Below are 22893 nucleotides of genomic sequence, written 5' to 3'. Positions count from 1 at the left end.
AAAAGCAAAAAAAGGCCTCAAACATGCTCTGACATGCTCAGTTCTTCCACTGTTACACCTGCACACACAGCCAGCGATGCAGAGAGTGTGATTTGTGTGTGTCAGAACTCCACTGTCGTGTCCACTCCATGAAAATAAAAACAAAAACGTCCAGGACTGATGTAGCTGAGGGCCTTCCTAAATCCATACAGTAGGAGAGCAGAGTCTGTTCTAATAACTATCAACAGCGACAGTCAACTATTTAAAGAGCCTTTAGCCTTCGGTGGACCGCTGTGGACCAGATGTGGGCTGGAAGGAAACCAGACGAGCCTGAGTGCGTTACTGCTGTCCCCGTGTCTGTGGTAACTGGTGCTAAATCCATCCATATCTATGGGTAATGGTTCCAGTCCCAGCCACTGATAGCCATGTCAGTCACGTGTGGAGATATACTGTACACCCAAATCTGTGGTAAGCAACTTCAGAGGCTCTGGGTTCCAGTTTGATCTAATTAACTCATGAAGATGCCCACTGTGTTGAACCCAGCCACGGCCACCGTGGTTACCCTGTTAGTGTTGGTTGCATGTGATCTCTTAAATCTTGTACTGAGGTGGACTACAAACAGTAGGGAATGGGTGGGGCAGGGTAACCAGCACTGATCACGAGTCCATGTTATAGCTCGAGTCTTCCCTCAGTATGTCGCTGCTGGGCCACAGGCCGCTCTGTGGTGACCAGCCTCCACTGTCTTGGAGGGAAGGTCGGCGAGCTGTAGTGTCTGAAATGACTGAGAAGAAAGAGAGACTCTAAAGAAACCCGGCTCTCTTTAGTGTCTGGGCAGGTGACCATGGTGACCATTGATGGGTCAATGGCCCACCCATTCACACCATCACTCACCCATTCACACCATGACTCATGTGACCCTAATGACTCAAATGATGGCTGGGTCGGGCAATGACTCACATGTGACCTCAACGACTCCCAAGGTGGGAATGATCCTGCAATAGAATAATGCGTGGGACTTCCCGCCAGTCAGTTAGAACTGAAGAAGCCTCTTTGGATGAGAGGCCAAATGTCTTCTAGAACCTCAAGCAAGTCCAGTTCCCTCTGCAATGCTCTTAGAAATTCATCCATAAGATTTCCATATAAGGCTTTTGTCTGCAGATTAATGGGTGAATGTATGGTGAGGTAACAGCTACAGGATCCCGCTTTATCATCTTTCACTCGTGAGCTCATTGTACACTTTCGTACTGCTCCAGGAACTGATTTTACACATCAACATCTGTTTACAGGTTTTAGGGAGTACCACTGCATATGTGAACAAAGTCTGGGGGGATCTGTAGGAAGTCTGATAAATTGCCTCAAGTGATGTCACATGAGTCAGCAAATGAAAAAAAATCTGCAGGTGTGGAGTTAAAAAAAAAAAACAGCGAGTTTATAAGACCTGTCACCTGCTCCTCATCTTTGTTTGAGGCAAGCAGCTTGAAGCTACATTGGTTGGTACTAGTGCAACACGCCCGAATCTCCGACTGAACTGTCTGCGGTCGAATTGCATTATGGGTAAGTTAGGCGCCAGGCTTTGACAAGGAAGAAGAATGTGCGGAATAAAAAATACTATATCGCTGGTTCTGCTGCATTGATTTTTCCTCTGTTTGGTTTTTAACTGTCCAACAGTGTTATAGAAGTGCAATGCGAAATCGGTGGAGTTCTCTTGAGAACGAGGTCACGCTGTACAGATGTCCTTTACACCTGGCTGAGATCTGATTGCAGTGTGAGCTAGACCAACTCCAGATGTGTTCTGGCCGCTCTGATTACGATGCATCCTGCGTGTGTCTGCGCTGGTTCAGCGTGTGTTTTTTTTCCCTTGTCCAGATGAGATATCAGATGAAGATAACATGTTACCACCAGGTGTAGATGAGATGCATCTGCAGTGGTTCATCTGCATGGCGTTCTCTCTCAACACATTCCTGTTCTTACCCCGGCTGACAAACAGCATCAGAGGAACATTTCATGTGAGAGCTTAACAAGAGTTCGGAAACCTCTAGAGGAAGGATGCCTCCTACACCATCAGATCATCTCTCCTCCGCCTCCCTGTTGGAGAGCAGAGTCAGTTGAAAGTGCCTCAAGCAGTTGGATGATACTGTGGTGTCTTTAACATTCACTAATTTTTTTTTATTCAGCTTCAAAACTACAACTTGTCACGTTGTTCTGCGTTGTTATTGTCATCTGATGCAGTGTAGAAGTGTCAAGGTTACGTTTAAGATGATTTAGGAAGTGTGTCGTCACTCCAGAGGCCATCAAAGAGCTCCAAGTTTATTTTTCAGCTGTTAAATAACCTGCTCATGGTCACAACTCTCTAAAAAGAGATCTTTATAAAAAATGTGTTTGGATAAATATAGATAACTAAACTTATTCTTAAGATTAGGAAAAGAAACAAATGCTGAAGTTTAAAGTCCAAAACAGGGTGTATGATACCAATAATGATATTTGAGAGTTTAAAAATTCACGTAATGATACAATAACTGACATGTTTGACCAAGAAGCCACTGTTCATGTGAATTCTTTGATTTGTAGGTGATTCTTCTCATTTAAGTCAGAATAAAGCTAGTTATGAAGTTCACCTTGAGGACAGCAGGTCTGTATTGATCTGCATGTAGATGTGGATTTGTCAGGCCCTGATCTCCACCAAGGTGGCCTCCAGCGTCCTGAGCCTCAGATTATACATTCAAATTAGGCAAATCTCGTCAAGAACAATTTTGTAATATCTTTAAGTCCTGAGTCTTTTGTACTCAACCAGATACCCAGGCAACCTATGTTTTAGTCAGTTCGTGTTAATGTCAGAGCTGTGCACCGTTAGGTTCAAACGAGGTCCTAATGTGATTAAGAGGAATCCTGTTAAGGCTCCTTAAACAGGTTTCTGTGACATTGAAACGTTACCATGAGTGCGAGCAATTCATTTGCTGCCATGAGCTCCTGTTGATGAGTAAGGCTACTGCTGCAGATGCTAACTCACTCCCTGCGTGTGCTTGGAAATGCATCTAATTTAGACAAGGAGGCTGTAAAGTGTTGACCTTCTGCGTTACCAAAGATTTCCTCCATGTGGTTTTTCTTAAAGTACATTTGGATATTTTCTACACTTTTTGCATGGACGAAATATGTTTTACTACATTTCTAATAAAGTTCAGAAAATGATTTCTGATGTTGTACCTTAACTTTTTAGAGCTGTCGTTAAAAAAAACGTCATTCAGAATTTGTATTGGGGAAGAAAGTGGTGGATTGGATTGGATCCCTGAGAACCAAAGATTTTTACCCTAAAGAAATAGCTTCGCTGAACCTTTGATGGCGATGATTTTGATAATTGATCAATTGAGACAATTGACTTCCTGCAGTTGTAAAAATTTGCTGCTTTTCTTTTTCTTACATCAGTGATACCCAACCTGGGGCTCAAGGCCCCTCCAGTGGGTCGCAAGATGCTTGTTGGGATACATTGAGAACAAAAAAACCCAAAGTTCTTCTTCTCCAACTGGAAATTTTACCTCCAACCTTTGTCTTTTTGTGTGGAATATCAGAACAAGAAATGTAGTGACAATGTCATCAGCTTCGGAAATTTCATTTGCAATTTTCACTGATTTTTTTACTTGATTAATAAACTCAGAAAATTGAAAACCTAATCAGCAGATTAATCAATAATAAAAATAATGGTTAGTTGCAAACTTCTATTATATGTTACTTCATATCACACAACCACACCACGAAGCATAAACTGTGTCGTCATCCAGGAAGACGTGTAGCCATACTTCAGACATTGTTATCGTGGTGTTCAGTGACCTCAGAGGCTTTGAATGCCTGTAATAAATCTCCTGTCTGTTGTCAATAGTTCTGGCTTGCAGGAGTATTGATTATGAAATGACACAGTAGTATGCTAATTGATGACCATGAAAAGTTCAGCCATGAATTCTGATCTGAAACACTTATGGACTGTCCGCACATTAGACCTGATTATGGTGCTCAGTGTGAATGCACAATTACCTCTGTCTAATGGTGCAGCTAATGGCTATTTTTTTATTAGCAATGGATTTTTTTTAAATAATTGATTATCCATACAGTCTGTAAATGTTCCTAAATTAAGACTCCCTGTCACGAATTATGAGCTGAAAATAATGTTTTTGGTCCAACAGCCAGAAAATCCAAAGTAATCATTTCAAGCAGATTTCACTGATAGTTGTGAAGCAGTCAGAAGCTCTCACATGTTTTTTCTTTCTGTTAAACTGCTGGTCACTGCTTAAAGCTGCACTAATCAGTATTTTTATATCCATCCTGAGTAAAATCTTATGAGGCCAGTACCAATATTGCAGTATTTCAACTATTTATTGGCAATATTACAACATAAACATAAAACATAATAATGATACTTGATCCTGTAAGATCCTGTGATGTCATCCAGGTGTTTAACAGAGGGTTTAGCACAACTCTATGATATAACAGCCTATAGATCACATCTGGACTGTGAGGAACTGGAGCTGTTTTATAAAATATATGTTTATATTGTTGATACATATCTCATCAATTAATATCCATCTAATGTAAGCTGATGGAGGATTTTCACTTCCACTCCAAACCTCTTCATTAGCTCTCTCTCTCTCTCTCAAAGTTTCTTTTAAGTATTCGTGTCTTTTTATCAAAGTGTCTTTGAATCAAAGTGTCTTTGAATCAAAGTGTCTTTTAAGTATTAGTGTCTTTGAATCAAAGTGTCTTTGAATCAAAGTGTCTTTTAAGTATTAGTGTCTTTGAATCAGTGTCTTTTAAGTATTAGTGTCTTTGAGTCAAAGTGTCTTTGAATCAAAGTGTCTTTGAATCAAAGTGTCTTTTAAGTATTAGTGTCTTTGAATCAGTGTCTTTTAAGTATTAGTGTCTTTGAGTCAAAGTGTCTTTGAATCAAAGTGTCTTTTAAGTATTAGTGTCTTTGAATCAAAGTGTCTTTGAATCAAAGTGTATTTTAAGTATTAGTGTCTTTGAATCAAAGTGTCTTAAGTATTAGTGTCTTTTAAGTATTAGTGTCTTTGAATCAAAGTGTCTTTGAATCAAAGTGTCTTTTAAGTATTAGTGTCTTTGAATCAAAGTGTCTTTGAATCAAAGTGTCTTTTAAGTATTAGTGTCTTTGAATCAAAGTGTCTTTGAATCAAAGTGTCTTTTAAGTATTAGTGTCTTTGAATCAAAGTGTCTTAAGTATTAGTGTCTTTGAATCAAAGTGTCTTTGAATCAAAGTGTCTTTGAATCAAAGTGAGAGAGAGAGAGAGAAAAGAGAGAGAGAGAGAGCTAATGAAGAGGTTTGGAGTGGAAGTGAAAATCCTCCATCAGTTTACATTAGATGGATATTAATTGATGAGATATATATCAACAATATAAACATATATTTTATAAAACAGCTCCAGTTCCTCACAGTCCAGATGTGATCTATAGGCTGTTATATCATAGAGTTGTGCTAAACCCTCTGTTAAACACCTGGATGACATCACAGGATCCTACAGGATCAAATATCATTTTTATCTGATCAATGTTAATAATGAGAGAGATCAGGCAAGAGAGAGAGAGAGAGAATCTAAGTCTTAAATTTGCCCACTGTACTTATTTTAAATCAGTGAACTGCACAAAAAAGTTTATTATTCCCAAGAACTGCAGTCATATATAATATTATTACATTATCAGCACCAGTTATTACATTTTCAAAGGGTTTTTAAATACTAGGCCAATAAGGTAATAACCAGCCAAAAATGTAATAACGTATTACATTATTGGCAAAAAGTTATAACGTTATTGGCTCAAAGGTTTTATTACGTTATTGGCAAGTTATTACATTATTGGTTTTGTTACATTTAAAATTGCCAAAATTATTACGTTATTGGTAGTTATTACTTTATTGGCCGTTATTACGTTTTTGGTTGCTACAGGGACCAAGACATTTACCGAGCGGGACATTTCAGTTTGAAAAAATAAACGTGTTGGTACACTCAGGCAGGGCTGTCACCTGCTGGTCGGTCGGTTAGACCGTCAGTATGCTCTTGTCCTGCCAAATTCTCATTGGTCGGACGAACGCTGATATTCCTTTCTTAGAGAAGAGTGCTTCTTAATCCATCTCTGGAGAATCTTCCGTCTGCTCGTGCATTTCTCCGCCCGTCTATTCAGAGTTGATAGGCTATCAACCAATCGGTGCAGTGGGCGGGACCACACAGTGGTGACCACAGATAGACGCTTTCTACTATAAGTCAGCGACTACCTGGTGAATGTAATGGAAACCAAATATTTGGTGGAGACCAAAATCAGAGCTAAAAGCAGAGTGAATATATGAGGAGATGGAATTATTAATGAGGCTTTAAACTGAATAATTTATATGAATATAGGAGTTACATATGGACAACAGTTGCATTGCAGTAATTTTCAGTGTAATCTTGATATTGATGTCTTATAACAATGAACAATCACATAATGCTGGAGTGACACAAGGTGAAAAAATACATTTTATGTTAAAAGGTTGAAAGGTTTGTATTTATCCAGTGTTTCAGTATTGATTATCCCCTCAATAGCTCCAATCTTAGTTTGCCTCCACGCTGACTCACCAGTCCCTCTGTATGCCCTGCCAGTACAGCTGATCAATGTGTACATGGCCTTTAATGCATAGCAGTGATAATTAGGCCCCGGAGGATATCAGTGAATTGACAGATTAATCATTTTGACCCAGTGAATCCAGGCTGTGCTCAAGGCAGCAGCACACATCGACTTCCTATTTCCACTGAGAGCTTTAACTGTTAAGGTATTAAAGTGTGGTGGATTCTGCTGTCAGTCAGCTTTGTGTGTGTGTGAGTGAGTGGAAGAGCAAGGTGCAGGGAGGAAAGTTGGTTTCAGACATGCCAGGGGAAGTTACTTGTTGGAGAGAAACCAGTGTTTGTGATTAAATACAGTTTACATAAAACTGCACGAGTGAAAGTGTGACGATATGATGTGTATCTGTGTATGTGATGTGTACTGAACGGCTCTTGTCATCCTGGTTCTGTCCTCCAGGGCTGCAAAATGTTCACTTCAGTGAAGGCCTTTGAGGGGCAGCAGTACTCCACCCTGAAGAGGCAGTGCTTGCAGAGTGGCCTGCTCTTTGAGGACCCCCGCTTCCCCGCCACTGACGACTCGCTCTTTTACCAGGGCAACCGAATCGGACGTGTGGTCTGGAAGAGGCCTCGGGTAAGTCGGCTTGTGTATTGTGTAAAAGCTGCTAGATATTTATGGTTTGAGGCTGTTGATCGCTGATTGATCTTTCAGACCATCATCAGGCCCCAAAACTTCCTAAATATATAAAATAATTCACTATGGAGGTAAGTTAATGACACAATTAAAGGGTTAAAGTGTAGTAGATAATCATAATTATGATAACCAGCACATCTGATCTACAGTGTCAGGGACAAAATGACTTCTTTGAAATATGGTGAATATTTTCATTTACAGGTTATAATCAGCATCATATAAAGTGCACATGTACAGTGCCTGACTGGTGTGTGACTTTTAAGTAAATAATCTGACAAATGTATGAATTCACTCAACAGAAGGAAATAGAAAAGGAGCCAAGAACAGCAATATATTTTATATTTGTGGAAGCACAATTAAGCAAAAAAAAACAACAAAAAAACCCAACAACATTTTACTCAGTCACTTGATGCTTCAAAGCTGGATCAGATAGCTGTGCCGCAGCAAGCAAGCTAAGCATGAATGCATCGAAGAAGGATTCCATATGGATTGAAATCTGATCGCTCAAACCCTCAGAAGATGCTGCGAGATAGCTCTAACCAGATGCTGCAAAGGTGTGATCACATGTAACATTTACTCGTCCTAAGTCTAACTACGTCAGTAAGCAGCCTGCAGGAGAAGCCTCCGCAGGCTCCGTCCCATCTGCCTCCTGTAGCAATGGCGGCTGAAGTGACAGTCATATTAGACGTCGGTCCTCCTGTAAAGCAACAGGGATAAAAGCAACTTGAACGATTTCAACTCATGCGGTCTTACACAATGCGAAACCTGCTGTTGTAGTGTTTGCCTGATCTGGAATCAGTAAGACAACTGAATGTGTGGGTGGGTGAGAGGTGAGTGTGAGCCTGTGAAAATGAGGAAAATGAGACTCGTAGTGTATGAGTCATCAATCGTAGTCCATAAAGGCGATTTATGGCTTGTGTTAGTTGTTGCATAGCTGTTATTGCTACCTGTTAATTGTTGATTACAGTTGAAACAGAATAAATACACACAAAAATAAATAAAAATAAGAGTAACAGAACGCAGTTAAAAACAGGAGTTTGCGTCATGGATTTATTAAGATTTATTAAGCAGTCATTAAATATAACACATGAAGGAATAGATATAGAGGATCTGTTTTTACTTATATTTACTGCATTCCAAATGTTTGATCAAAGAGCTAGAGATTAGCTCAATGTGATGATTGGTCTTTGCTTTTCTCAACAAGGATGTGTATTTACTTCTGAGCGAGTGTGAGTGTAATAAAGGTGTGCAGCTTCACCAGTACGCCTCACCGGAGCCCAGGCTTCGTCCCACATCACTGATGATTCTGTGGACAACCGGGGGCTTGATCTCTCTTTAAGCTTTTTAAAAGCTGCATGTCTGTCAATAGCTGCGTTTCCATTGCCCCTAGAAATGCGCAAATCCTAAATATCGCAATAAAAAAACGGTAATGGAAACACCTAAATTTCGAAAATCCTCTCAAATATCGCAAAAACATTTTTACGCTCTCATGAGGTGGTTTTTCAGACGTGTCGATATTTAGGTGTATCGCAAAAGTGTAATGGAAACACTTTTTTCGCATTTACACGTCTCAGAGGTCAGCGGACTCCCCGTTTCGGGCCGGCCACATGCAGTCAGATATAATGTCTTGTCAATTTTGTAGTGTTTGTATGTTTTCTGCATCTCAATAAGTAGCAGACAAAAACACTGCAGCTGTTCCAGCTGTCACGCTGGCTGATCTGTTAAAGACAATCCGACAGCTGTGATCTCGTCCTGTGCGCACTTTGCAAAATCTAATCATTCCGTTTTCATTAATCGTGAGATGAACTCACCTCAGCTATGTGGGAGACACGCGTGCACGCCATTAACTTTAATATTTACACGTAATTGCTGATAGAAAGTGTGTTGAAAGGACACTTCAGTAATTCACAGCGCGAGCTGATGCTGTCAGAGCGAGCTGACGCTGTCAGAGCGAGCTGACGCTGTCAGAGCGAGCCTCGCGTAATAACAAAGTGATCAATAATAGGCCATTAAAATCAGTGATCACTAAGTCAACAGATCATTTCTGTATTTCACCTTCAGCATGTGCTTTTTAATTATAAGGCTTTGTGTTAAGTTTTACCGACGCACAGCACGCACACACATCTCGCGGGACGTCCTAGAACTTACGAGAATTTCAGCTGGTTCGCAAAACACCGTTCAATGGAAACACCTGCAAGTCGCATTCGAACTTTGCCGAAATTTCAGAAATATCGCTTTTATTTTGCGACCAACTGTAATGGAAACGCAGCTAATGACAGCAAGTAATGAATTTGTAAAATACTCCAGTGCCAGTTTTACATGTGGTATTTCAGAGGTGAGATGTGTGTTACTGTCAGCAAGGACACCGAGAGCCTGTTCATTACACTTTTGAAGAATTTCTTTTAATAACCGTTCTTGTTCAGTCAGATCAATGCTTGATCTTTCTTGTCTTGCACTTCTAATGCAGGAGGACTGTGAGCACTAAGGCCAAGTGCTATAACCCTGGGAACTGAAATGATATTCCTATCACACAGCATCAAATATAGATTTGATGATTTGTTGATTTCAAAGGATCCTTCAGATTTGGTCTGGTTGGCTCATTTGTGAATCACTTGTGACAGATTGAGATTGTCGCACATCTCCTTTAGACTATTTCAATCATTTGTGAACCAGTTTAGGTTAAAGTCACCTAGAACCAGCATCTCTGAGTCACTGTACTGTGCAAGTAAGTATGCTAACAGCTGAGGGTGGTCCCTGTGCACCCACCACAATCATTGAATTATTACTTGATAAGTAAACCTCCAGAGCAATAATTCAAAAACATGGTATGGTGACTTCACATACACAAGTGATGGATCTCTTCAGTAATCTGTGAGTAGAGGCTCACAATTCTCACACACCTGATCAAACACGACTACCCTGCCCAACGAACTGAAGACCAGCAGCAGCAGCAGCAGCAGCAGCAGGTCGAGAGCGAGGAGATAGACTGCGATCAGTCTCTCGAGTGGAAGTCCACGACTGACAGAGGCAAGAGAATTATGGAGCGTTGGGGAGATACGATCCAGCGAGAGTCTCTGTCTTTGAGCCCTAGTTAGCTGCTTTGGCTAAAAAGAAGCTAGCAACAGATTCCACCGCTGGTACAAATGCAGGAATCAGCAATCGTGAACAAACCAGGAAAGCATCAAAAAAAGGAAAACATCAAAAAGTAACCTCAGAGGGAGGCAGAGTGAAGCAAAGTTATTCTTCTTCTGCAGTTACCAAATATCTTCAGGTGCATCACCACCACTTTGAACTGGAGTGGTGGGAAACCAAGTCAGCGCACATATATGTAGCCATGTGCATTACATCTCATCTGGAATTAATCTAAATATGAGACACTTGAAATGGCAGCTGTCATGGACTGGACCATTGACTGCATGAACAACATCCCATCACCTGGTCAGTCAGTGAGTCACCATCTTGATAAACTCTCTGAAACTGTATAAAAAGATAATTATATGCAGCAGGGCAGACAGTATATGGAGAGCAGTTATTCCACATTGAAGACATTCACATCAGGGGGAGTTTGACGACCTATAACTAAATAATTCACCAAGTAACAGTATGTCAGAGGTCATCGGTGGTTGCTCCCTCCACTCTGTCTTCTTGTATTATCCCGTACTGTACATGCATGTTTCGGTGGCAGATGATATCCGATGCAGGGCCTCAGGATTTAGCGAGCTGACTCCCCTGCCGCCGTTATCCCCCTCACGCAGCAGGCTGTGTGAGGCTCTGGATGGAGTAACCTCCTTCTGCCTGTGTGCCGCTGCAGCGACAGCCAGCGTGCATCGCCATGGAAACTGGGTCACACAGATTATATGTTTTGGTTTGTGCTGATGTCAGTCATGCAGACTGAAAACTAGAAGAAGTCGAGAGGAGAAAAAGCAGGAGGAGCCATCCTTTTCATTTTCGACACGGTTTGTGTCCTCGCTGACGGTGGCTTATAGCAGGAGGTTAGCAACCCGAAATAGGCATATTTTGACTCAGCACTTTTAAAAGCTTTTTATTGAATTACTGTATTGTAAGGTTGCTGTTGCTGACTTGGACTTGGACAAACACAAATGAATGGAACTGGCTTCAGTCATTCTGTTCAGGCCACTACTGAACATGTGACCTGTGAGGGGATAAAGACGTTTGCAATGCCTTAAAGGATTTCGTTTTTTACAACCTGGACCTTATTAGTAGCATTAAATACGACCATTTACTCCCCCAGACAACTTTGGTGGCATTTGGATCGTTTTGAAGAAATTAGCCCCAGAGGAGCGGCGCGTATATCCGTATAATGCGAGTACTCGGGGCATCCATGCAGCCTCTATATAACGCATAATCTGCGGCGAAACTTGTTCATATTCCAATATTTTGTTATGATATGCTGGTGCTATTCTCCTCTGAGCCCGTGGTGGCATGTTATCAACATCCGGCATCTCTAGGCAACTACCTCTGACGTGGATGCGCGCTGCGAGCAGCCAGCCACAACACGGCTAACTCTGCGGCGGTCGGCTACGAATACGCATAACGAACCATAACTGTGCCAAACTACAGCTAAACTGGCCGACCGCCGGCTCAGAGGGGAATAGCACCAGCATATCATAACTAAATATTGGAATATGAACGAGTTTCGCCGCAGATTATGCGTTATATAGAGGCTGCGCATGGATGCCCCTAGTACTCGCATTATACGGATATACGCGCCGCTCCTCTGGGGCTAATTTCTTCAAAACGACTCCAAATGCCACCAAAGTTGTCTGGGTGAGTAAATGGTCGTATTTAATGCTACTAATAAGGTCCAGGTTGTAAAAAACGAAAGTTATCCTCTAAGATGGTCCAAGATGTTGGGCTTCACCGCACAGGACATCCACCATTGTACAGTCGTCAGCGTCTGTTTTAAGGTTTGGCTAATAAAAAGTGTTGAGGCCTGATCGCAACAGCATTTGAAACAGTGACATTTCGCAGTGAAATCATCAACAAACGAGTTTTTCTGCATTGAATTCAACCTTGGTGAACGCTGACTCTGGAATTTGTGCCATATTAACAGATTAATATGCAGAGTCAGAGTCCAGCATGGAGGAAGCTGTTGTAGCTTGTTAGCTCTTGTGTCGACCTATAGACTGCTCCACAGAAGAGAAATGATTGGCTGATAGTTGTAAGCCAGTAGTCTTTTGAATAAATAATGTGAACTTATTAGCCACAAGCCTCGTAGCTAATGACCTTGCTAGCTGACAGTTAGCAAGAAGTAGCAAGCTGGTTAGCAAGTGCCAGGAAGGAGTAAATGGCACATTATAGAGAAAATAGCTATCCTGAGTGTTCATAGCTGGCGTGCCCCGGCTCGCTAGCATTTTGGCGGTTAGCTCGCCTGCTACAGTAGCCACACGAGTGGTCACGGCATCACCAAGTCTTTAGAGCCAAATGTTTTGCAGAGATTAATTTTGCTGTTGCACTTTGTTCTGACTATGCATTTAATAATACAAGCTGAACGGAAATAACCAAAAGAAAAACAAAACATTACATTTCACCAACACACTGCTTCATTCTACTAAAGCAGATTCACAGGAAACCTGCATTTCTTCCTCTTCCTCCTAATAGTTACTGAAAGCTCTTTCTCAGTGCAGCGCTTCATTCAGGGGAGAGTGCATGATAATGAAGTGAAACATCAAAGTACTTAGGGACGGAGTGGGTTTGAGAGAATGAAATGTTCAGAACAATCAAAATTTAATGAAGTTCCTGACAAAAGCTCATTGAAAATATCGCGCTCACATTCACTCCTAGCCTACGGTGCGTTTGAGTCCTCCTAACTTCATGCACAGTACATGGTCACATATGGTAACTTGAACCAATATAATCCCATATGTAGGGCAACGAAACTCTCTTATAAACAAACCTTTCTTTTTAATTTTCCCAGTTTTATAAGAATATTTTAACATATTTTAGTGTGAAACCTCTCGTGTCTATGATTTGCTCCCATATAATTAATTTTCAGTACAAATGTCATATTTATAAATCAGCTGTTTGATTTTCTCTCTGACAGAAATGTTCCAGTTTTATTTTATTCCAATTTACTTCGATTTTGCTGTGTTGCCTCCTACCTGAAGGTCAGACACACTACACCCCGACCTCTCCGACCTTTCTACCCTGCTACATAAAGAGTGTACTACCACCTGAACTGGTCCTGACGGTTGGCTCACATCCTGTGCTGCAGAATTGTCCGATATGTAGGCATTTCTTAGGGATAGTGAGGCCTGTTTCACTGAAGGGATTAGCAGACTGTAAATGGTGGCAGCAACATGTTTCACAAATTAATGTGATTTGATTTGATAAACGTGTGAAAGTGACTGAAAGGGGAAATGATGTCAAATTGTAGCTTGCATGTTGAAGGTTCCCCTGAGCCGCAGCTGAACATCTGACGTTTCAGGTCGTACTTGTCTGCAGACATACATTTCAGTGTTTTAACCGTTTCAGACGAGTCTGGAAAATGTTCTCCTTTTTAAAAGCCTGTCAGCAGCAGCCCGATATGTAGCAGCGAATGGATGCTTTAAAAACCAGAATCATTTAAACTAGTAAATCTCTGTGGATCCCAAAAAGACTTCTGCAACTTCTGAAAGGTGGCAGTGATGTTTTCTGTGCTCGCCCGCTTTTATCTCACCTGATTAAACCTGAATGGATAACAAATCAGTTAAGTTTGATAAAAGAGTAAAAGAGATTTCAAAGTTCAATCTCAGGGCGTTCTGAAACCTACAGTCCGTTTGCTTTGGCCTGAATTCGGGCAGCCTTTTGTTTCCTTGTTGAATTAAAGCAGTTTTTAGATCAACAGTACTTCAAGTGAAACTGGGACAGCTGATAATATATTAATGGAGAAGTGAAACCACTGGACCAAGGCCCTCTATATCAGTTTATTAAGCAGCTGCTGAATGATTTACACTAACTCACCATTCTGACATGATGTGAGAAGAAAAGATAAAATATTCACAAAAACTTTCCAAAACCTTCCCGATGCTAAAGTAACACAATCTCCCAAACTTCACCGGCCATGAAGCTCTTTTCTATTCTTCACCAGGTATAAAATATTTTATTAATGTTCAGCAACTGAGCAACAGCATCCTCACTTTACTCTGTTTTGGCAGCCTTGTTAGTGTCCCTCAGGACCTCTAGCCACTTGAAATCATCATTACTGTATTGATAAAGAGGTAAAATGTGCTTGGTTAGTTTTAACGTCTCTGTATTTGTTATCTCCAGAATTGTAGAGGGACTACCCTGAAAGTCCGGGACAGAGAGTTTGTTTTCTTTCTCAGTTTTTTACATTTTTCCAAACCAGACAAGTTGCAGAGACATTTGGAAGATTAATTTTGACTTAGAAACATGTATAAATAACATCAGACTGCAATCATTTCTAATCAAACTGTGTTTACTGACAACAGTTTTCTGACGTGTCCCTGAGTCCAGGTATTAATCTCTTTATCCAATCATGTGCTCAAAAAGTGTTGAACCTCGCTCCATCCTCGCTATGAACCACTGAGCCTTTCAATCATGATACTATCACCTGTTACCAATCAACCTGTTTACCTGTGGAACGTTCCAAACAGGTGTTTTTGGAGCGTTCCATGAAACATCCAATCCCCCGCCAGGGATTGAATTGGCCCTTCTAGCTGTGAGGCAACAGTGTTAACCACTGAGTGTCCCACCTTTATTGGAATCCGGGTTGTACAACTGAATGTAAAATAACATGAACATAAACGCATCATTCATGTTGATGATGATTAGAAGTTTAAATATTTGTGATTTATAGGATATAATACTATATACTAATAGTGAAGTTGCTCACAATGTGAGTGCAAAGATCGGAGAGGTCGTGTTGTGAGTGACAGGGTGAGGGTTCACAGCCTACCTCCCCCTCCCCAGAGGTTGTTGTGCTCGGTGTTATCTTTGCTCAGATGCATCGAGGCGATATTTATGGCTGCAATGAAGTCCCAGTGGCAGAGCATGCGAGCATAAAGAGCAGGCTCTAATAAAATGTTCGTCCTCTCTGTCTGTCTGTCTCACATTGTCTCTCAGCCTGTCTGTCTTTCTGCTGCTGCCCCCCTCCTCTGCCTCTGCCTGCATCTCTTCCACTGATTCTTGTTTATTTATGTCTTAACTAGGCTAGTGTGGAGCGATGTGACCATGCATACTGTGAGACAATGCAAAATGTTTCAACTCTATAGCATTTATGTCATGGTAGCTCTTCATTTAATGTTGTATATTATTATAGACTTCAGGCTTTCGACTGTCTGTTGTGTTTAGGTATTTGCATTCGTATTTGGAGGAAAATGTTGAATTCCTACATCTATAAGTCAGTGATCAGGAGCAACAGTCTACAGCTGAAGTAATTTTTGAGGTTTTAGAAAGATAATTATTTTAATTAATATATATATATAATATATATAATTATTATTCTAACTTGGATCTTTTTTCCACATTTTTTAGCAATCGTTTCTGTCGGTTTTGACATTCTTCTTCTCAAGTCGGAAGCTTGTTAAAAAGAAATCAGGAGAAAACAACAGGAGCGGTCAGATTATCAGACAACTTAAAAAAAAAGGTTATCTTTATTTGTAAAAGAAAATGAAGGTGAGCTTTCTACCCAAACAGTCCTTTGTAAGCATAGATCAGTTTACAATCTGCCCTCCTGCTTCAACTCTAAAAATGTTTATATCTGAAAGGATGCAGTAAACTCACCATCGAAGGGGGACACGCCCTCCTCTTTTCCCTGATAATGCTACATTATGAACAATAAATCCACGTTGAAGGAGCAGAGCTATTTAGCTGTTAATGCTAATGGAGCTAACAGCTGATGGAGCTAATAGAGCCAACAAGTAAAAAGCAGATGGAGCTAATAGAGCTAGCAGCTAATGTAGCTAATTGTGCCAATGGAGCAAAAAGTGGAGTTTTTGACCAGTCGTGGTGATATGGGGCAATGTTCCGGTGAGCTGGTCATCGTTTTATTTTGTGTCTACTGCACACACTTCAGCATCTCCACCAGTTGAAATTTGGTTGCGCCAAGAAATTTAGGCAGAGAAGAAGAAGAGTGGTAGTTGGTAAGCTGTATTTGTTAGACCTCAAAAAGATTCTTTCACCCGACCAGGATCTCTGAAATCGTACTGCTAGAGTCCACTTTTTGTGCTCTGCATTCAGCACCTGTGGCTGCTTCTGTGCTCGGTTGTGTGTTTGCATGTGTGGCTGATGGTTCCTCTCACAGACTGATGGATGATGTTGAGGAGGGCTATGAAGCTGGTTGAAAGGTTCTCAGTAGCAGGGTAAATGATTAGGCTGTTCTCAGCCACAATATTCACATTACTTCAGTGTCTGCAGGGCCGGGCAGGGATCGATACTCTATTACTCTTCCACCTGAGCCAATCCCGGGATGGCAGGCCACCGCAGGGAGCACCTCGCCGCCGCTCAGACCCCACCAATCAATGCTGTTGCGGACAAGGGGGAAAAAAAACGTGATTAGAGATCTTAACTCTGAGACCTGTCAGACAGGGGTCCATGAAACGACATCTAAACATTGCTTCACGTAGTTTGCCCATTTGCGCGTACAGACACACATTTTTAGACAGGAAGTGCTTCAGCGCTGGTCTTTGTAAGGTGAGAGGGGCTGCTGGTAGAGACTGGAGGCCTTCAGGGAGCACTGCAGTGGCCTCTGCTTCTGACTCAAAGTTTGCTTTTGCAGCAATCAGCTTTGCAGAGTCAGCAAATTACTGACCTTGGTGTTGTGTCGTGCCTGTGTGTATGTGTGTGTGTGTGTGCATGCGTGCGTATATGTGTGTGTGCATGCGTTTGTTTCCCACGCTGTGATCTGCATTATTTACACACACATGACTTGTGAAGGTTGGGGGCTGAGCCTATTTCAGCCCACCACATTGGACTGGTTGCCAGGCTATCACAGGGCTCACACATACATACAAACACATTACTCACTTTAACACGTACGAGAAATGACTTGAAACTCCAGTTCGCTTCACCTGCATGTGTTTGTGCTGTGGGAGGAAACCGGAGCTCTCGGAGGAGAAACAATATGCAGACGGGCTGCAGCTGGCAGATTGCCTCAGTGGGTTTCTAACCATTGATCCACACTGACGCTCTGACACTATCTTTTTATTTTCCCATGGTAACATCTGTCCCAAACTGTGAACATTTGGTTTTTCTTTCATATGAGTTAATTTGTTGGTGGGTGGAAATGTTATTGGCATGGTCATTTAAATGAAGTTAATGTAGTCCACATGCAAAATACTAAACTGCAAAAAGCTATTATTATAACGGATTATTCTTAGGGTAATTGTTTAACCTGTAGAATTACAGTCTCCAGAGCCCACGATGACACAACAGCCCAAAAAAAGAAAAGCAGCTAAACCTTAAACCAGAAAGTCTTTGGCATTTTTGTTTGATAAAATCACAATTGATTGATGTCAGGACCGTAGTCGTTGTTGTTGTTGTTGTTTGTTGACTGGCCGGATGGTAGGTTATATCTGAAAAATATCCACACATGGGCGCTTCTAAATTGAATTAAATTAACCCAATTATGAGAAATGGAGTTGTGAGACATAACGACCTGAGCAGTGACAGGTTCTTCTGACTATCACTTCAGTATCTTTCTGATTTTGACATTTTTGCCATTCCCACCGTCCTCTGGACCGGAGTAAGGCGACCCTGATTGGCATGTCACCCTGGAAACCCAAGGCCGTTTGCTATCAGATTTGTGATCTGGCTCAGAGAGACAGATATATGTGTGAACAAGTGTATTAAATCACACCTGGATTTTATATGGATACTAGAAACTTGATATGACAAGAGTGAAAGATGGCTAAAACATTCACAAGCTGGGGTCATCAAATTGACCCCGACTGTCCAGTTTTTAGTAAAAGCTGGTTGTTCACGCTGTGTGTACCTTCTTTCCTCCTTCTCCCTCTTTTACTTTTCTAACCCTAGTTGAGTGCTAGAAGTGTGTAAAGATAAAGAGCTGTTAAGTGGTGCTGTGCTCTCCGCTGTCTGTTGAGTAATGGCCGAGGTGCCCATCGACCCACCGGTCCCATAAAGCAGACAGCAGAAAACAGACAGACTGTTCACACCCAGGCCACTGCCAGCAGAGCTCTGCAGGCTGCAGTAAAATTGAGTTGTTCTGTATTTTTATATTGGGCGGGTGTTAACCTTTCTGTTAAAAATCAGACACTGGACTGTCACTGAATAATGGCATTTGTTGTAAAATCAGCCACTCATGATGTGGCATTAACGTCAGATGGTACAGCACGTGAGTATGGATGAATATGTTTTACTGTTTTACTGTTAAGAGATGTTCTGAATAATGTCTCACAGGCTTTTCCGTTTTGTTCAGAACTTAAACTGAAATTTGAATTCTTCTTCTCACTTCTTGCTCAGGAAGCTGAAATGTTACTGCAGCTGTTGGCATATTTTTCTATTTGTCAAGAGAAGATGAATCAGTTTTTGGATGTATTGTTCTGAGCTTCAGGGTGGGCGTTTCTCATGCCGATGGTTGACTGATGTTGCTAGGAGACGAGATGCCAACTTCTGTGGTGTGCTGATGGCTGCGGCACGTTGTAGCCCTGTATAACCCTCGATCTTTGATATGTACAATTACAGATTTAAGATGTCTGTCCCGTTACAATACTAAATATTTGGGAATACTCATTGCGCTGCTGTTCAGTTTGTATTTTGCTCAGAAAGTGGACGCTAGTTAGCTTAGCTTGCTAATGGTAGGCACTGGGCTAATGGGCGTTGATTCCCATTAGGTGATACTTGTCATTCACATCTGCAGTGCTCTTTGTTTGTGCTGCTTTTTACGATGGATGGCGGTCTTAATAGTGTTTACGTCTTATGTCAAGGGCCCATGTGTGATGATGACAAATAACCAGACAGAAAACTTGCAGCAGCGAGTCCTGTTACCTCAGCAGTTTGTGTATTACTGTGATTCACAGACTAACATATGAACGCAGAATCACGGAGTGACTAAGCAACAGCTAACCACTGCTGACAACATCAGCTGCTGAACTGCCCGTGTAGCTGTCGTGATAAATGAGGTGATATAATAAACTACTTTTAGTGCACGTGTTGCACCAATTAATTTATGGTACCGACATTTTCAGATGGAACCAAAAATGTGCACCTTCTGAGGAACATTAATGTCTGCAAATGCAGAAAATACATAAAACTTCAATTTCTTTTTGACCAAATACATGCAGCAGGGATATTCACATATGTTCTGATTTCACAGAAGAAAAGTTTCATTTCACTTCAACTTTATATTTTATACTACGTATTTAGAGATATTTAGTTCATTTTAGGGTGTGCAGATAATTCTGGCATACCTCCCCTTGTCTGTAATACATTTATGCTGAAGTGTGGCCATTGTGTGCAGACAAAAGAGTAGAGGACAGTGTGTCTCTGTAAATGGCTGGTGTGGACTCACAGCCTGTAGTATTCATCCCACACATTATCACAGGAACCACAGGATGTCTGATGAATGTATGTGTGTGTGCAGTATGTGTGTGTGTTGCATGGATGCGGATAGGTGTGTGAGTTCAGAGAGAAGAAGCGAGTGCAGCTCATTGAGCACCAGGTTGTTAGCTGTAATAGAGGTCTGTCTGTGGCAGAAAATGGACCTCGACTCAGCAGCCACGGGAAATGTGATTTCATAAACGCACGCAGCCCTCCCACACATGGGCAGAAGATCGTGAATATGATACGTGGGTGCATAAGGACAGATGGTCTCTTTCTGATTCACGAATTTCCCTTGATAATCCATTTATGCTCCTCCGTGTCTTGTACTGTCAAGCGTACACACAGTTTGTTAACTCTAAACCTTGTGTCAGAGGCTAAAAAAATTAAACAAAATCATATCTTGGCTCAAGATCGAAAGCTTAAAATCCAGAAATATTAGTATGAGTACCCTCAGTCCTACTCTTTGGTATCATGGAAAACTCCGGCTTGAGTTTAAAATGCAGACGAAAAGGTTTTCCATGCCTAACTGTGTGTCTGTCTTTGGGGGGTGCAGGAGCTGTGTGAAGACCCTCACCTGTTTGTAGACGGCATCAGCGCACATGATTTGCATCAGGGACAGCTGGGTAACTGCTGGTTCGTAGCGGCATGCTCCAGCTTGGCCTCCAGAGAGTCTCTATGGCAAAAAGTAAGTGTGTGTGTTTTTGCATGTTTATTTGTGTGTGTTGTCTGTCGTCCATTTCTTCCTCTTTTTTCCCTTGACAAATGCTCTCTGATCAGTTAGCTTGGAGTTGCCTCACATCAACATTTCTCACCAAGAAATCGTTACTTAGCATATTTAGCATTAAGACAGCTAGCCTAGCTCTCTCTGAAGAGAAAAAACACCCCTGAAAGCACCTCTGAACCTCACAAATAAACCTGTTCCAGCTTGTTTGTACTGTTACAGGACTGTGTGGCTGCAGGTTTTCACTCCAGCCAAGGAGGAGCACACCAGGCTGGACTCATTTAATCAGCTGATCTCAGTCTTCAGCTGATAATTAGGTGTACTTTTGATTGGTTGGAACAAAAACCTGCAGCCACACGGCCCTTTATGGAAAAGTTTAGGTATACCTCTACAGAGACAAAGAAACTCAGCAGTTTGTAATCCAGAAAGCACTACAGAAATCATCTCTGATGCTCACCAGACACATTGACAATATGTCTAATAGAAACTTCCACTATATTGTACTTTGTGTTTTGCTCTTGTGGTGTCAGCCTGTGGTTGTTTGCCTGTGGTGGACGAAAACCGCATTATGTGGGTGAAATCCATGATGTGCCCTCTTTATTTCTCTCGCTGACGGCCTGTGCTGCTGACTCAGCTTCAGCAGTGCCAGACACACCACAAAAAAGACGCTAACCCTAACCCTAACCCTAACCCTTAATGCCATGCTACAACCGTTGATTGAACTTTATGTAAAAAGGCTAAACTCAAGCTAATTAAAGAAATTATTTAAAAAGCAACAATACTTACAAAGTGGACCATTGTGGACCAACTACATAAAATATGTTTACCAAAAAAAAGAAGTGTACTGAGTTGTAATTATTCCACATTTACTGTTTAGTGTCCATTAGGAACCATTATGATAAAAAGTAAATGCCCAAGGACTCATTATAGCACCACGATGCTTCCTTGGTCTCAGCAGACTGGTTGGAAGAGTCTAAAGTAGAGTCTCCCAGGACTGACTGGAGGCACTAAGGCTAGATGGATGTTCTGGCTGCTGGGGGTCATGAATGTTTTTTTATTAATAGCTGCCATTAGTAACTTATTACAACCTTGATTCCAAAAAAGTCGGGACGCTGTATAAAACATAAGCAAAACGTGATGATTTGCTAGTCCTTTTTGACAAATACTGAAAACACAATATATTTAATGTTTGAGCTCATCAGCTTCAGTGATTTTTGTAAATATCTGCTGATTCTCAATCTGATGCAGCAACACGTTTCAAACACGTTGGGACAGGAGCAACTAAACACTGGGAAAGATCTGGAACGCTCCAAAAACACCTGTTTGGATCATTCCACAGGTAAACAGGTTGATTGGTAACAGGTGATAGTATCATGATGAAAGGCTCAGTGGTTCACAGCGAGGATGGAGCGAGGTTCAACACTTTGTCAACACGTGATTGGATAAAGGAGATTAATACCTGGACTCAGGAACGCTTCAGGAAACTGTTGTCAGGAAACACAGTTTGATTAGAAACGACTGCAGTCCATTTTTATTTATGTTTTACACATAGTCCAAAGTGTGTGTCACAGTTTTTAGAGTTGTACATTTATTTTTTTGTTTTTTAGTTGAATTATATTCAAACTTCAAACAAAGAAGTCCTCTATTAAAAAGACAAGTTGTGTTTTTAAAATGTGTGTCTGTACGTGCAAATGGGCAAAATAAATACGTGATGTGTAAAAAGTCAGTGAGTAATAATACATGCTGTATTTTTTAATTGTTGGTTGCATCTTTAAATAATCACCGGAGTTGGATGTAGTAACTGAGAACATGGATTCTCTCACATCTGTGTAATGCTACAGTTAGTTAGCTTAGCATAGAACCTGGAAGCACGGGAAACAGCTTTGCAGGATCATATTTTCAAACTCATCTCTGCTCTTGAGCAGCACAGTTTGGTTTATAAGAAGATGCAACAGCGCTTCATTGAGAGATTTCCTCACTGGGTTAGATGTTGTTGGGAGTGCTAACTACCTCATGCTAACTATAGTAAAAGCTGCCTTAGAGATGAGTGAATTCAACCTTAATAGTTAATCTGGTTTCTTGCAACGTAAATGCAGTTTGAAGCCTTTTACGCTCTGATTAGAATAAATGTGTAAACGTATGCGAGAAGTTTGGCACCACAAATCCACTTTTACTCCCTTGAGTACAAAACTGGTGGTGTCATATCAACAAAAGACAATATCATTTGAAGTGTGCTGAGCTGTGGAGTTTTGGGTGTCAGGATTATTCTGAAACGTTCTTTGGCATCAGTCTTGACAGAGGAAGCAAAGTGATTACTGAGGTTCAATGGGATTTGAAACAAGATGCCTCGGCCTGTTGGATTGTGACAGTCTGCTCAGACACAGTGA

The 22893-nt window shown here is 41.3% G+C and overlaps 1 protein-coding gene across 3 annotated transcripts in view; it reads left to right on the top strand.

Annotated features, from left to right (window-relative positions):
- Positions 1-7038: 7038 nt before the first annotated feature.
- The window catches only part of capn5b (calpain 5b), a 37116-nt gene continuing 21261 nt past the window's right edge, over positions 7039-22893 (top strand). For all 3 annotated transcript variants that reach the window (XM_041952475.1, XM_041952474.1, XM_041952472.1), the window contains exons 1-2: positions 7039-7203; positions 20339-20470. In XM_041952475.1, coding sequence (XP_041808409.1) covers positions 7039-7203; positions 20339-20470 — 297 coding nt within the window. The remainder of the gene's footprint in view (positions 7204-20338; positions 20471-22893) is intronic.

This window comes from Chelmon rostratus, chromosome 14 (assembly GCF_017976325.1).
Source record: "Chelmon rostratus isolate fCheRos1 chromosome 14, fCheRos1.pri, whole genome shotgun sequence".
NCBI lineage: Eukaryota > Metazoa > Chordata > Actinopteri > Chaetodontiformes > Chaetodontidae > Chelmon > Chelmon rostratus.
This window is presented reverse-complemented; position numbering and strand designations above follow the sequence as displayed.